A 15,270-nucleotide genomic window follows, 5' to 3' on the forward strand; every position below is an offset into this window, starting at 1 on the left:
TGGATTTCTATCTCACAGAAGAGGGAAAACTAATATCAACAGTAAGGATGTGAAAAAACAATTGCATGTGGTTGTACCTCTCTCAAATTGGCAAAAAATAAAAAGACCAATACAAATAATAGAGAAGATTCCAGAAACCTGCACTTCTAAGCATTGCTGGTAGGAATGGGAATTTCTACCTTTAAGAAAAGTCAGTCAGGAGTTCCCGTCGTGGCTCAGTGGTTAACGAATCCGACTAGGAACCGTGAGGTTGCGGGTTCGATCCCTGGCCTTGCTCAGTGGGCATTGCCATGAGCTGTGGTGTAGGTCACAGATGCGGCGTTGCTGTGGTTCTGGTGTAGGCCAGCAGCTACAGCCCTGATTGGACCCCCAGCCTGGGAACCTACATATGCCGTGGCAGCCGCCCTAGAAAAGGCAAAAAGACAAAAAAAAAAAAAAGAAAGAAAAAAAAAGTCAATAATATTTATTAAAATTTTAATTATGGAGGTCCCATCGTGGCGCAGTGGTTAATGAATCTGACTAGGAACCATGAGGTTGCAGGTTCGATCCCTGCCCTTGCTCAGTGGGTTAAGGATCTGGCATTGCCATGAGCTGTGGTGTAGGTTGCAGATGCGGCTCAGGGGAAAAAAGCCAGAAATTAGGAAATTTGGGTTCTTGGCCTAACTCTTCCGGTAACTGTGACCTAAAACTTTCTGAACTTCATAGACAGTAGGGAAATGAGGATACCACTTTCATGATTTATACCGTAAGTGTGACCATTTGTCCATTTTTCAGTGTTTTTTTAAATTACTATTTAAATGTAATATTACTATTTAATGTGGGAATTTTAAATTTTAATCTCTTTTTACTCTCTAGGTTCTCTTTCCATTCTTTTTTTTGTTTGTTTGTTTCTACAGTTTTGTGAGCTTTAGTTTTGGGTTCGGAGGGTGGGGGGGCAGTTTACTAGGTTGGGGAAAAAAAAAAAACAGATTTTTTTTTTCCTGTAGTTTCACACAGTCTGGGTTTGAATTCCGATGCATTCTGGTGGTGTCTCTTACCCTGTTTTTGTTTGTTTGTCTTTTGGGGGGCCCACCCACAGCATATGGAAATTCTCAGGCTAGGGTCAAATTAGAGCTGCACCTGATGGCCTACACCACAGCCACAGCGATGCTGGATCTGGATCTGAGCCACATCTTTGATCCACATCACAGCTTGCAGCAATGCCAGATCCTTAATCCACTGAACAAGGCCAGGGATCAAACCCGCATCCTCATGGATACTAGTTGGGTTCTTAACCTGCTGATACACAGCAGGAACTCCTCCTACCCTGTTTTTAAAGGGAGATTAAAGGACGTGTTAAGATAGGTGTTTTGAGAGGTGTTAAAGCTATTAGTCACTGAAACTTTGTCTAAAACTCAATCTGAATTAAAAGAGGAATGAAAATGGTGACTCAGTATGTGAGTCAGTGTCATTCGCCAATCCCTAAAATCCTCTCAAGTTTCTCTGTACAGTGGAACTTGTACTTTGGGAAATGTTCTTTCAGTCCAGTCCTGAGAGACTTATGTCACACAGCCAGGGAATAGTCAAATCAGTATATATTTTTTTGCCCTACTTTTTTTGCTTTTTAGGACCGCACCCACAGCAATATGGAAGTTCATCAGCTCGGGGTCGAAGCAGAGCTACAGCTGCCAGCCTACACCACAGCCACAGCAACACAGGATCTGAACCACGTTTGTGACCTACACCACAGCCCATGGCAATGTTGGATCCTTAACCCACTGAGGGAGGTTAGGGATTGAACCTGAAACCTCATGGAGTTCTAGGCTGATTTGTTTCTGACGCACCGCAACGAGAACTCCCCGTTTCAGGCCTTCTTACTTCCAAATTATTGCTCTTTTCATCTTGACCACACGGTTCCTTGGATGCAGTAAGAAACCTTAGAAGTATAGGTTTGGGTGTCTGCCGGATCTCCTCCCGCTACATGAAATCTCCCCAGTACACACACGCAGTGTGGTGCCCTTCCTTTCAGGGTAAGATCCTTAAGTCCATTTTGGGTGGCCTACCATGTAACAAGAGAAGTAACATCCATTTGAACTTGTTTCCATACTTTTGCTGACAGACTTTATGTGTCCTGGTGGTAGAATGAAGCTCAAAAATGAAATCACCAGGAAATTATGGAGGAAGATAAAAGACCTAAATTACCTGCAAACTGGAAGCTAAAAGAGCTTGTTTGGAATGGGAATTGCAAGAAGAAGAAAAAAGTTAAGTTTGGAGTTCCCGCCATGGTGCAGCGGAAACGAATCTGACTAGGAACCATGAGGTTGCAGGTTCGATCCCAGGCCTTGCTCAGTGGGTTAAGGATCTGGTGTTGCCGTGAGCTGTGGTGTAGATCACAGACGCGGCTTATTGTGGCTGTGGTGTAAGCTGGCAGCTGTAGCTATTAGACCCCTAGCCTGAGAATCTCCATATGCCGCAAGTGCAGCCCTAAGAAGCAAAAGAAAAAAAAAAAAAAAAAAAAAAAATACAGCTGAAATTTAACAAAACTTGGAAAAAGGAACTGCTGTCTAATCTCCTTTGGGAACTGTTTTGACTGCCAAATTGTATCAGTAAATCAGGACTCTTTTATAATTTGTAAAGTATTCTACAAATGTCTATGTATTTTCATACACATTATTCACTTTTAGGAAAATGTCCTGTTTTTGTTTAAAGTGTGTGCTTAATGTTTGCACTCTGTTAGGGTTAAAATTCTTAGTTACAGGAATTCCCATCATGGCTCAGTGGTTAACAAATCCGACTAGGAACCATGAGGTTGCAGGTTCCATCCCTGGCCTTGCTCAGTGGGTTAAGGATCTGGTGCTGGCATGAGCTGTGGTGTAGGTTGCAGACTTGGCTCGGATCCCACGTTGCTGTGGCTCAGGTGTAGCCTGGCAGCTACAGCTCTGACTAGACCCCTAGCCTAGGAACCTCCATACACCCTGGGAGCGGCCCTAGAAATGGCAAAGATAAAAAAAAAAAAAACAAACCTTAGATACAAACATAAGTCATCATGCTGAAGGTTGTCATACATTTGACCTGACCTAGAATTGAACTTGGGAGGTCAGAGGTTGGATGCTAAATTGGCACTAATTTTTCTTGTAAGCTATGGTTAGGAGTGAAAGGAAGGTAACAATGGCTACTAGAAATTCACCCTAGCCCCTCCCCCCAGAAGAATTCCCAATTAACTGGTGCTTATCTGTCCCATATTCCACCCCATGGCCCAGGTGCATTTATGGAGTAAGCATAGAGGGTAGGAGACTGACTCTCCAATGGCATTTTTAAATTTTTTTTATTGTATTTACATTGTTCTGTCAATTTCTGCTGTACATCCAGTGGCATTTTATAAACACCATGCTCTCCTTCAAAAAGCAGATATTCCTTGGCAGAAGGTAGGTTAAAACATTTGCTCTATTTTTCCTTTTTTTTTTTTTAAAGCTTTTCAGGGCCGCACCCACAGCATATGGAGGTTCCCAGGGTAGGGGTCGAATCTAGAGCTACTGCAGCTGCTGGCCTACACCACAGCCATAGCCACATGGGATCTGAGCTACATATGCAACCCACACCACAGCTCATGGCAACGCCAGATCCTTAACCCACTGAGTGAGGCTAGGGTGGTGGTAAAAGCCACTAATTCAAACAAGCAATACTGTTAAGTGCTTGTAACAAGAAAGTTTGATTTTGTAGAGCTGAAGAGAGTGCTAGGTCAAATTTAATAGCAGCTCTATCCAATACAATGTTCTATGATAGAGATTATCTGCTCTTCCTACTAAGTGGTTACTTAAAATTCAATTCCTCAAGCCTAATCACTGCTCAGGTGGTCAATAGCCTCATGTGGCTAGTGGCTGTCTTAATGGAAAGTGCAGGTAAAATGCTGGACAGCACAGCTTTAGTTTCCCTGAGTTAGTTATGTGTTGTTCTGCCACTAATATCATGCTCATTCTATCCTCTAACCTTGTTATTCCTGCCCACTAGAAGTCTACTTCACAATTTTCTAAACTTAATTAAAACTTCATGTTCTTGGTCTACTAGGATTTTTATTTTTTGCTTAGGTTTTAGTAAGACATGCTCTATTGCTAAGGCCTAGCACATAGGCACAGTAAATTCATTAAGCTCGCCTCTTATGTTTAATTCAAACACTTGATCTATTAAAGTCAAACAGCAGAGGCCATCTAAATATTTCTAATTTTTTTTTTTTGTCTTTTTGCCATTTCTTGGGCTGCTCCCGTGGCACATGGAGGTTTCTAGGCTAGGGGTCGAAATCAGAGCTGTAGCCACCGGCCTGTACCAGAGCCACAGAGCCACAGCAACTGAGGATCCGAGCCGCGTCTGCAACCTACACCACAGCTCATGGCAACACCAGATCCTTAACCCACTGAGCGAGGCCAGGGATGGAACCCGCAAGCTCATGGTTCCTAGTCGGGGATTTGTTAACTACTGAGCCACGATGGGAACTCCTTAGAATAAACTCTTTAAAGCATAATGAAAAAAATGCAACTAAACCTCAGACTTTACAGCTCAATGAAACATTCCCTTTCAGCCCCTTTGAAAGCTCATTTCTTTCAAAACTAAATAAAAACCCATTATCTAAAATTTACACAATAAACAGACTAAAAGCATCAAAATGCATTTTATTAACAAAATATATATAAACAGTTAAATTACTGTTTTAAAATTTTCTTTTCTACATAGACAATCTGTATTATATAAAACATTTACAAGTATACATATAAGAACCCCACCTGTGCATAACCTCTGGTCCATTTGTGCTATCTCCTATCTGCAAGAGAAATCTAAAATGTTAATATTTACACATTAAGTATATACATCTTGTGTCATGTATCACTGCAACAATTACCAGTGAATGGTGCACCGAAACAGAATAATGCTAGAAACACAAACTTGCAATAAAGTGCGCATTAGGCAACTTTAGCCACTGGTTTGCCTTTTTTTAGACCGGTATCCAAAGTCCATATGGACTCTTCTTCTTATCTATCTTTGGGGTTCCTGAAGAGGTCTCTTCAGCAGTAGCTTTAGCTGATTTCTGAAGCACTGGCTTTGCTACAGAATTCTGTAAAAGAACAAATTCTTAAGTTAGCTTCCCAAACACATACTTAAAATACTTGCTTTTTACTTAATACATTAAATAAGTCCATTTAAGATTAGAACTTAATTAATTCTGAGTGGTCAATGTTTAGATATACTTACATCAGAGCTAAAAGCTATGCTTTTTTGCTGGGAAGACTTTCCATTGGGATTTTTAGTTCCATTTTCTGTCAACTTTTCCGACAGCTAGAGAGATAAGAAAAAGTGAATTAAAAAAAAAAAATTCCCTTGGGTTTATAGAACTGTATAAAAAACAGCCCAAATATATTATAAACTTGGTTGTAGAAACACAAATCAAGTTTGATTTAACCAAATAATTTATAGCCTAAAATAAACAACATAATACTCTTTTGAGTTTTCCCCATAGCAAAATAAATTCAATGATAGGCTTAAAACACTCTTCCCCATAAAGCGGTATTATATCCCTCAAAACAAACTCAAACAACTTTGAACATAAAGTTATACCAGAAAATATCTAGTTTCAAGATCTGGGGCATGTGTCAGTCCAGTTGGGAATCTAATGGTCTGAAAAAGCAACTCAACTAAGATATTATTTGTCCATCACCAATATTTTATGCAAACCCACATCTGGGTCTGATTGACAAGGATAACCCATCTTTCCTGTTAACTGAGTCTGTCAATTCCTAACTACCTTAAACCTTTAAATGAATTTTGTGCTGCACATTTCTGGAGAATTATAATAAACTTATCTGCAAGTGAAGCAGGCCTCTTCTTCTGTAATCTCTCAAAACATCTGGAATATATTGCATATATTATGAAAGGGACATCTATATCAGATGCCCCACCATTACAAAGTATACTTTCATTTAGTTTAAAAATTGTCTTTAGTATCTTATCCAAATAGTACCTGTCCCCACTTCTAGCATGCACATTGATCTACCAAAAAACTAAACTTTCAGTGTGTCCACATAAACTTCAAATTAGTTAAACCTCTGATGCTTTTGCCCATGTATCAATTACCAACAGATTTTCTTCATCAATGTCTGGAGACCACATTCATGATTTCTATAAGACAGAAATAAAGCAGATAAACTATACTGTATGTTGAGTACAGAATCTGTGGGAACTTAATGCTGCAAATGAAAGCTATAGATAAATACTCTGTAAAAGCTAGCTAGAAAAACTTGATAACTATATAAAATCATCAAAGTACCAGCTATAATTACACAAGTAATACTATGTCAACTAAGAAGAAAGTTTATAAGTCTCCCATTTTCATGGGGGAGACTTTTGTCTAGTATTGTCAGACCTGTTATTTTAACAAATTATATTTAGCTAGCTTTTCCAAGGAGCAGTCTAGGGCAAATAGTAATAATAAAAAAGCTAATCAGCTCTTTCTGGCAGTAATTTTCTGAAGATTTTATTCGGATGAACCTAAACTACTTACCTCAGTCTTTGCACCGTTCAGGACAGCTGTTCCAGAGTTTGTTTCTTTAAATACAGAAACAGTTCTGAGACTAGCTGGCAAGTCGAAGTTGGTTGTTCCTAAAGCTTTCGCTGCATTGGCTTTTGCTATTTCTAACAGCTCCATCCGATCTGCAAAATAAACACAAAATGTTCATTAATCCTGTATTATTACCCAAGAAGGCTCAGAATCACAAAATGTGTGATTTTTAAAAAACTGGTAACATAAAGACGCTTAATGCATCTCCATGTGTAAGATACATCTCTGTTCGTGGAAATAAAGCTCCCTTCCTATTTTAAGGAGAAAAATAAATATGCCCGAACAACTAACAATTAAAAGCCCGGGATGGGTAAATAATTGAGTCACTAAGAGTTTGAAGGCTCCACCAAGAACTGCCCTTCACTCTGAGCCAGTTAACACAGTTGACAATCCCATGGGGAAAGAATGCCGTCCATTTTAAACTGGGCGTCAACTGTAACGTAGCGAGTAACCTGCTAAAGCCTCCCTCGACGACTCACCTTTTTCACTCAAGCGAAAGGGGGTTGGGCTCCGAGACCTGGTCCGGGATCGGCTCCTCCAGCTTCTGCGGTGCTCGGTGCGGCCGAAGCCATAGTAGCGGCGGCCCCGTGCGATGGTGTAGGCCCTCGGGTAATACGAGCGGCCGCGGGAGCGGCTGCGGGAGCGGCTGCGGGAGCGACCGGGCCTCCTGGAGGATCCGTAGCGCCTCTCTCGGAACCGGCGGCTGCGGGACCGCGAGTGGCTGCGCGAGTAGGACCTCGAGTAGCGCCGGTATCTCCTCTGGTGGCGCCTTCGAGAGCGCGACCCCGACCGGCTCCTTCGCCGGGATGGGCTCCGGCTGCGGCTGCGGTTCCGGGACCACATCCGGCTCGAGACGCTGGACCGGGACGGAGAGCGGCTCCCGGACGCCGAGGACGGGCGGCTGGACCGGCCCGACCGCGATGACGAAGGGGAGGCCTTGTGCGGCGAGCCCGGCCACAGATCGTTCACGTAGTTGGACATCTCGGTCGGTGGCTTCGGAGTTATTTTGTCTTCGAGAACCCCTTCCCGAAAACTCACTTCCTAAAAACAAACGAGTGGGGGAAAACCACAAAATAAGTGAGGTCCCGGAAGTGAGCCGCGCCGCCCGCCACAGGCCTTCCCGCCACCGTCCCTGCCCGGCGGGGCCCGAACTGGCCGCGCGGTGCACGCCTTGAGGTACCTGCGGGACCCACCCGGTCACCGGAAAACCCACCAAAAGCCGTCGACGCCTCACTCGAGGAGAGAAAGGCCCAACAGACGCCTTCCTGCCGAAACCAAGCACCAAGAGAGGCTTTTTGCAGAGGCTCTCGAAACGCGGAGCCCCAAACTGCACCTCCGACGTCCAGAGAAGAACTGAGCAGTGCGCTCGCTAACGCGCCGAAAATACCAGTAGCTGACGCCTGGCGCATGCGCAAAGATGTTGGCGCGGTGGGCGTGGCCCCACTCTGTCCAACTGCCGCTCTCCGCTCTCTCTTAGCCCCACCCTCCGCCTTGCCCACAGGCCTCCGAGATGCGCAATTGCACAGATTGGGTTGCGATGGGTGTATCCTGTGGCAGATTGGTTTTTCTCCACCGGACCTGGTTGGGGGTGAGGACCCTCCTTACAGTGGACACCGGACCTTGAGACTGTCTGCCCCGAAGATCCTGACTGGGTCATTGCCTCTACTTCTGGGGAGCTGCGGGCTGGGGCTGTGCCTCCTTGGACCCTTCCTGGTCACTTCCTCCGGAGGGGTGTGCAGCCCGCTGTGGGGGTGGAAGAGAGCGACCGGGTCCGATCTCGCCCGGCAGCGGGACAGCGCCTTCTCCGCAAAGTCACAGATTGTCTGTCAGTGCATTATCTTAGAAAACTTTTTTTCACTCCCCAGTTTTGGCTAGAAAAAGTAAGAAAGGTGCAGGAAGAATGCAAGGACACACATAGTTGACCTTTAATCTAGGGGTTGAGAATGACTTTTTTTTTTTCTTTTTTAGAGGTTCCCAGGCTATGGGACCAATCGGAGCTACAGCTGCTGGCCTACCCCGCAGCCATAGCAACATCAGATCCAAGCTAGGTCTGCAACCTACACCACAGCTCAAGGCAACACCGGATCCTTACCCCACTGAGCGAGGCTAGGGATCTAACCTGCAACCTCATGGTTCCTAGTGGGTTCATTTCCACTGCGCTATTATGGCAACTGCCAGAATGACTTCTGAGGTGTCTATTCCAAGGACTGTGCTTGGTGTCAGGAATTAAACAATGGTGACTACTTTATTTCCAGAGATTTATAAAGTAGACTACATTCCAAACAAACTTATGGTTGGTAATAAATTATGACAACTGCCTTAAAATATGTTTTCACTGGATGAACTAACCACTTCACCACTTCCGTATGGAGAGTTAGTTTTTCTCTGAGCTTCTTTGCTAGTCAAGAATGGTATTTTTTACAGAAGCCACTTTCTTTGGCGGAGATAACAAAATCACTTATCCTGGATTATACAAAGTGGGCCCAATCTAATCACAGGAGAGATTCAAATCATGAGAAGGATTTCCACACCTTATTTTGTTGTACAGAAATTAACACAACGTTGTAAATCAACTATATGTCAGTGAAAAAAAGTATTTTATGACTGCACCTGCAGCATATGGAAGTTCCCCAGCCATGACTGAATCTGAGCCACAGGTATGACCTATGCCACAGCTGTGGCAAAAACCAGATCTTTTAACCCACTGCACTGGGCAGGGAATCAAACCTGAACCTCAATAGTGACCCAATCCACTACAGTCAGATTGTTAACCCGCTGCACCCTAATGGGAACGCCAATAAATTTTTAAAAACTAAAAAAAAAAAAGTCGGAGTTCCCCGTTGTGGCTCAGTGGTTAACAAATCCGACTAGGAACCATGAGGTTGCAGGTTCGATCCCTGGCCTTGCTCAGTGGGGTAAGGATCCGGTGTTGCCGTGAGCTGTGGTGTAGCTCAAAGTCAAGGCTCGGATCCCGAGTTGTTGTGGCTGTGGCATAGGCTGGCAGCAACAGCTTGGAATTGGACCCCTAGCCTGGGAACCTCCATATGCTGTGGGTGGGGTCCTAGGAAAGACCAAAAAAAAAAAAAAAAAAAAAAGTGACATTTATGGGCCCAGTCTAATCACAGGAGAACGTCAAAGCATGTGAAGGATTCCACACCTTATTGCTGCTTCTGAAATGTTACCTCGAGTATCTACAAGGACACTAGAGAGGACTCTAGAAGCTAAGGATAGCTACCAGCTGACAGCACCAGGGAAAGAGATCTCAATCCTACAACTGCACAAAACTGAATTCCACCAACATCTGGATGAGCAAGGTATTGGGGATTCTCCCATAGGCCTCTAAAAACAACACAGCCCTGCTGACACCGTGACTTTAGCCCAGTGAGACATCTCATTTATAGAACTGTAAGATAATAAATTAGGGTTGATTTAAGCCTAAGTTTGTGGCAACTTGTTACTGAAGCAATAGAAAACTAACACATTCTCTAAAATGTATAGCTTTCCCCACCTCACCACCCCACACCCAGGGCAAGCAGAAGTTTCCAGGCCAAGGATGGAACCTGTGCCACAGCAGTAACCAGAGCCACAGCAATGACAATGTCAGATTCTTAACCCACTGAGCCACCAGGGAACTCCTAGAATTTATAGCTTTTTTTCAAACACATCTTAACTTGTCTTGTTAGGTATATTCTGAAATATTTTGATGGTATTTATAGATTGTGAATAGGATCCTTTTTGTTAAGCGTTCACTTCATGTGGTTTTTTAATATTATTCAATGAATTTGTTACATTTATAGTTGTTAATGCATTAACCATGTTATTCTATAAACAGCTCCATTACCGTTCTAAGGATACCCCCTTCGATATTACAGAGAAGATAATCTTGTCATTACCTATGCCTGTCCCTGCCCACTAATCTTGTTAATCCCATCAATAATACTCTCCTCACCTTCCTTAATAAAAAGATATGGGCTGGAGCCTAGGTAACTTTGTTCTGGGAACAGAGTGCCTCCTGGTCCCCCACTTTCTAAATGTAAGAGTCTTGTGTGTTCTGTTATACCACGCCGTCCCTCTTCCAGAATTCCCCGTTTCCCTGTAGTGCCAGACACGGCACCCCAGAAAGGTTTTGAAAGCTATACAACATGTAGCTGAGTTTTTACATCCAATAGGAATGATTTTTTTTTTGTTTGATAGGTAAATTCAACTCACTGACATTTATTGGAATAACTGAAATGTTGATCCTATCTCTTCCATTGATGCCTATTTTTTATTTTGCTTTGCTTTTTTTCACTTTTTCCCATTATGCTGCCAGTCTGATCAAGTACTTCTTTCTTCCTCCCTCCCGCCCATTCATTTAGAGGTTCTTCAATGTTCCTCCTCCCCTTCTCTTCTCCCACAAATATTTATAGGATGTTTATTTTATTATATGCTGTGGGATAGGTTAAGAAATGATTTAGTAGTTTTTTCCCCTACCAAAATTAAAATTTCTAATTAATTTTAATGACAGCTAATTTTGTAACAAATGAGGAAATCCAAAGATACATAAAAAACTAATAATCCATTCCCTGGAAGCATGGAATCCTCTAAAAGACGCCTCCATTCTTCTTCCCCATAATTTAGAAGTAAGCAACGTTAACATTTTCAAACTCTTTCAAACATAAAAAATATGGTACTTTGTTTTGTTGTTGTTGTTGTTGTTTGTCTTTTTAGGGCCGCAGTGGAGGCATATGGAGGTTCCCAGGGTAGGGGTCTAATCGGAGCTGTAGCTGCCAGCCTACGCCTGAGCATATGCCAGAGCCACAGCAACACCAGAGTCACAGCAACTCCAGATCCAAGCGGCATCTGCAAACTACACCACAGCTCCCAGCAACACCAGATCCTTAACCCACTGATTGAGGCCAGGGATCAAACTTGCATCCTCATGGATCTTAGTTGGGTTTGTTTCCTCTATGCCACAACGGGAACTCCTGTTTTATGTTTTTTGAAGTGTCATTAAAATTTTCATAGAAATCAAGAAGATGGTTTGAAACTCCATTTCTCAAATCCAAGTACCTAAGAGCTAGGGGGAACACTTTTTTATTGCCATGATTCAACACATCACTTGATAATACCATAGAAAGCATGGTCTGACAGGATCAGCTCTACACCGTAAGGAGCCTACACATCTGTAATCAAGATCTCCCCTTTTGTTCGCACACAGGACATTTTACTTGCAACCTCTGAATCTGGAAATATAACTTTATTCAGTTTCACTAAGCAATCAAGGGAGCAATAGGACAAGGCATGTTCATCCTTTCGTGGTATGCCCAAGCTAATTCAGCAGCTGCTATTTTTGACTGAGTGCTGGTGTCCTTCAGGGCAATGAAAACACTGTATTGATTCAAAAGTGCCTGCTTGTCTCATTCCAGACTTGTGGGATTCAGTCTCCATACGTGTTTTCACATCCCCTTCTCCACCATGGCCAACCCCAAATTCTTTTCCTGCATATTGTACAGTATGCTGGATTATTTACATCCCTAATCCAGTGTCCTTCTATCTGTCATTAAAATAACAGAGCCAGAGTTCCCGTCATGGCTCAGTGGTTAACCAACCCAACTAGTATTCATGATGACACAGGTTCGGATCCGGAGTTGCTGTGGCTGTGGCGTAGGCCAGTGGCTACAGCTCCAATTGGACCCCTAGCCTGGGAACCTCCATAGGCCTCGAGTGTGGCCCTAAAAAGAGAGAAAGAGAGAGAGAGAGAGAAAGAAAGAGAGAGAGAGAGAGAGAAAGAGAGAGAAAGAGAGAGAGAGAGGAAGAGAAAGAGAGAAAGAGAGAAAGAAAGAAAGAAAGAAAGAAAGAAAGAAAGAAAGAAGAAGAAAGAAAGAAAAACCAGGGCCATTTAGTCTTCTTTTTGGTACTGTCAGGCTGGCATTGGTATTGAACTCATTCTCATTTTCATATCTGAACTCTTAGAAACCATGGTCTCAATATTCACAAAGTTAAAAATTACATGAGCACTATCTCCATGCAAAGCACAAAAGTTAACTGGCCTGTTAACGCTCCTGTCTGGAATTTAAGCTGCTCTGAGAGAATGCTATGTTATGTAGATATACTATGTGAACCACACAAATCCAGATTGCCGGTATCAGTGGTTAACAGAAGGCAGACAATCACCATATTCATTCATAAAAAAGGGTGTTGTCTTCAGCCTCTCTTGGGAGGGCCACAATATAGGTTTTGTACCCCTGCGCTCCCCTCAAATATTTGCACTCACTGCTGAAAACCAGGGCATTTTCACCCAGGACAGATGTCTTAGAAAATGGGACTTTCGGGAACAGTCCCAATCTGCCCCAGTTGGTTCCCCAAAACAAAGTTCGTTACTGTTCCACTTTCATGAGTGAGAGCCTGTCTACTGTTTTCAGATCTGTTATTTTGACTTTGGCAAATTACATTCAGCTAGGTTTTCTGAGGAGTGTAACCTAAGGTAAATCAAACAAAAATGGTTCACCAGATCTTTCTAAGAGTAGTTTTTCTTAAAGTTTTGTTTGGATAAATCTGGTTTACTTCGAGCTTTGCGGTATTTGGTACAGCTGTTCCACTGTTTCTTTAACTCCAGTAACAGTTCTGAGACTAGCTGGCAGGTCAAGGTTGGCTATTCCTAAGGATTTAGCTGTGCAGGCTTTTGCTAGTGCTAATAGCTCCATTTCATCTACAAAGGAAAAAAACCAAACACTCATTAATTCCATAGAATACCCCCAAAAGGCTAAGAATGACAAATTAAGGATGCACTTTATTATACAAGCAAGATTAAGATGCTCACTTACAAAATATCTGACAGTCTTATGCCAGTAAATTTAAAAAAGAGTGGAGACAGAAAACGCAAAGAGGAAGGAAGATTAATGCGTTCCTCTCACAGTCATTAGTTAACTTATTAAAAGCTGAAGGCAAGATTAATTAAAGCTGTTCAGAGCTGGTAAACTATTGTGTCATTAATAGACATTTAAGGAGTTTCCCATCGTGGCTCAGTGGTTAACGAATCTGACTAGGAACTATGAGGTTGCAGGTTCGATCATTGGCCTTGCTCAGTGGGTTAAGGATCTGGTGCTGGTGTGAGCTGTGGTGTAGGTTGCAGATGTGGCTTGGATCCCGTGTTGCTGTGGCTGTGGTGTAGGCCGGCGGCTACAGCTCCGATTCGACCCCTAGCCTGGGAACCTCCATGTGCCACGAGAGCGGCCCAAGAAATGGCAAAAAGACAAAAAAAAAAAAAAAAAAAAAAGACATTTAAAAGGTTCCATTAAGAACTGCCCTCACTAGATTCCTCCACTGGACCATTTAAAGTCACCATTACTCTTTAATTCCAAGGAATAAGAATGATGTCCCTTTAAAAATAGGCTATGGATTGTTATTGCATAGTTTTGTCTACTAATCACCTAATGCCCATCCCTCACCCAAAGCTGGAGATTTCATACATCAAAAGAAATCAAAGAAATTAAACGACACAAAAACCTTGGTTTCCTCGTCTACTCATACATATACCCCTACATGTAAAAGAGGTGAACCTGTGCGCCTCTCTTAGCGACAAAAAAAACCTTCCTAACCTCTTTTACTTATGTGAAACCGGGTTCTGCTCCGCGACCTCTTCCTGGATCTCTCCCTCCAGGTGCTCTGTTCTTTCGGATACACCACAGGGTAAAAGACCTAGTGCTATCGCCTGCGCGTGATCAAAGAGGCCCTTCTGTAATACGACCTTTCCTGAGAGAGGTACCTCCAGCAGAATAGCGAGCGGCGCCTGTAATTTCTCTTCTGGCGCCTTCAGGAACGAGACTGTGACTTGCCTCTTCTCCGGAGCGGGCTATGACTCTTGTACCACCATCGACTCCACCGAGACGCTGGAATGCGACCGAGAGCTTCTTGGAAGGGACGATCCCAGCCACAAGTCATTCTCTTAGCTGACACCATTGCCTCCGGCTGTGAAAAGGGTCACTTCTTCAGAATCCAGATTATCTCCTAAACATTGGTTCTCAAGCCGGTCGCTTTTCCCCAGGGGCGAGTGTTTGGCAGTCTGGAGACATTTTTGGTTGTTATAAGTGGAGGAAAGCGGGTGATGCAGATTAATCATGCTACAGCAGCACGGGACAGAGGCCCTCCCCCCCGAATTGTCTGGTCCCAAACGTCAGTAATACCTAGGCTCAGAAACCCTACCTTCAAGCAAACTGAAAAAAACGTCAACTCCTAGAAGTGGGTCACCGCGCCGGGACGCACCTGGGTCTCCCAAGTAGCAGGCTAGCAGAACTCGGCGTTACCCGCCTTCCGGGAACCGCCCCTTATAGATGCAAAGTTTCCGCGAGGGCGGGGGCGGCTCTGAGAAAAATTTTAAACAAGACTTAAAAACCGGATTAGAGCTGTTGGGCCAGATCTACCTTCTGCACCGCACCTGAGACAACTACGGAACGGGCTCCAGCACTAGAAGAATAATCACCTCTCTGAAGACTGGATATAAAGCCCAAGCAAACGCCTTCTTTTGAAAGCAAAGAGCAACTTCTCACACCTACCCTTGAAAGCTGCACGCAACTACCATTTCCGACATCCAGCTGTGGACAGAGCGCAGCGGATAGGCCCTAGAGCTGGCGCGTTCCGAGCATGCGCAGAGACACCGGCGTGGTGGGCGTGGCTCTCTGGCTCTTTCTGAGCCCATCTTCCTTCCT

General features: G+C 43.6%; 1 protein-coding gene across 9 annotated transcripts; it reads right to left on the bottom strand.

The window, feature by feature from the left end:
• On the bottom strand, positions 4,624-15,255 carry RSRP1 (arginine and serine rich protein 1). Of its 9 annotated transcripts, none has more exons than XM_021093413.1 (7): positions 15,118-15,245; positions 14,828-14,926; positions 14,401-14,533; positions 7,063-7,624; positions 6,527-6,675; positions 5,221-5,304; positions 4,624-5,083 (listed from the first exon to the last, which is right to left on the bottom strand). In XM_021093413.1, the coding sequence occupies exons 4-7, from the start codon at positions 7,562-7,564 to the stop codon at positions 4,964-4,966; spliced, it is 855 nt and encodes a 284-aa protein (XP_020949072.1). In that variant the 5' UTR covers positions 7,565-7,624; positions 14,401-14,533; positions 14,828-14,926; positions 15,118-15,245; the 3' UTR covers positions 4,624-4,963.

This window comes from Sus scrofa, chromosome 6 (assembly GCF_000003025.6).
Source record: "Sus scrofa isolate TJ Tabasco breed Duroc chromosome 6, Sscrofa11.1, whole genome shotgun sequence".
Classification (NCBI taxonomy): domain Eukaryota; kingdom Metazoa; phylum Chordata; class Mammalia; order Artiodactyla; family Suidae; genus Sus; species Sus scrofa.

Bases quoted from the DNA above. Each gene is read 5' to 3' on its own strand.
- RSRP1 (XM_021093415.1), bottom strand. From the start codon at position 7,564: ATGTCCAACTACGTGAACGATCTGTGGCCGGGCTCGCCGCACAAGGCC. The intron at 5,305-6,526 runs GTAAGTAGTTTA...TTATCTCTCTAG, and splicing joins TGAACGGTGCAAAGACTGAG to CTGTCGGAAAAGTTGACAGA. The intron at 5,084-5,220 runs GTAAGTATATCT...GTTCTTTTACAG, and splicing joins GCATAGCTTTTAGCTCTGAT to AATTCTGTAGCAAAGCCAGT.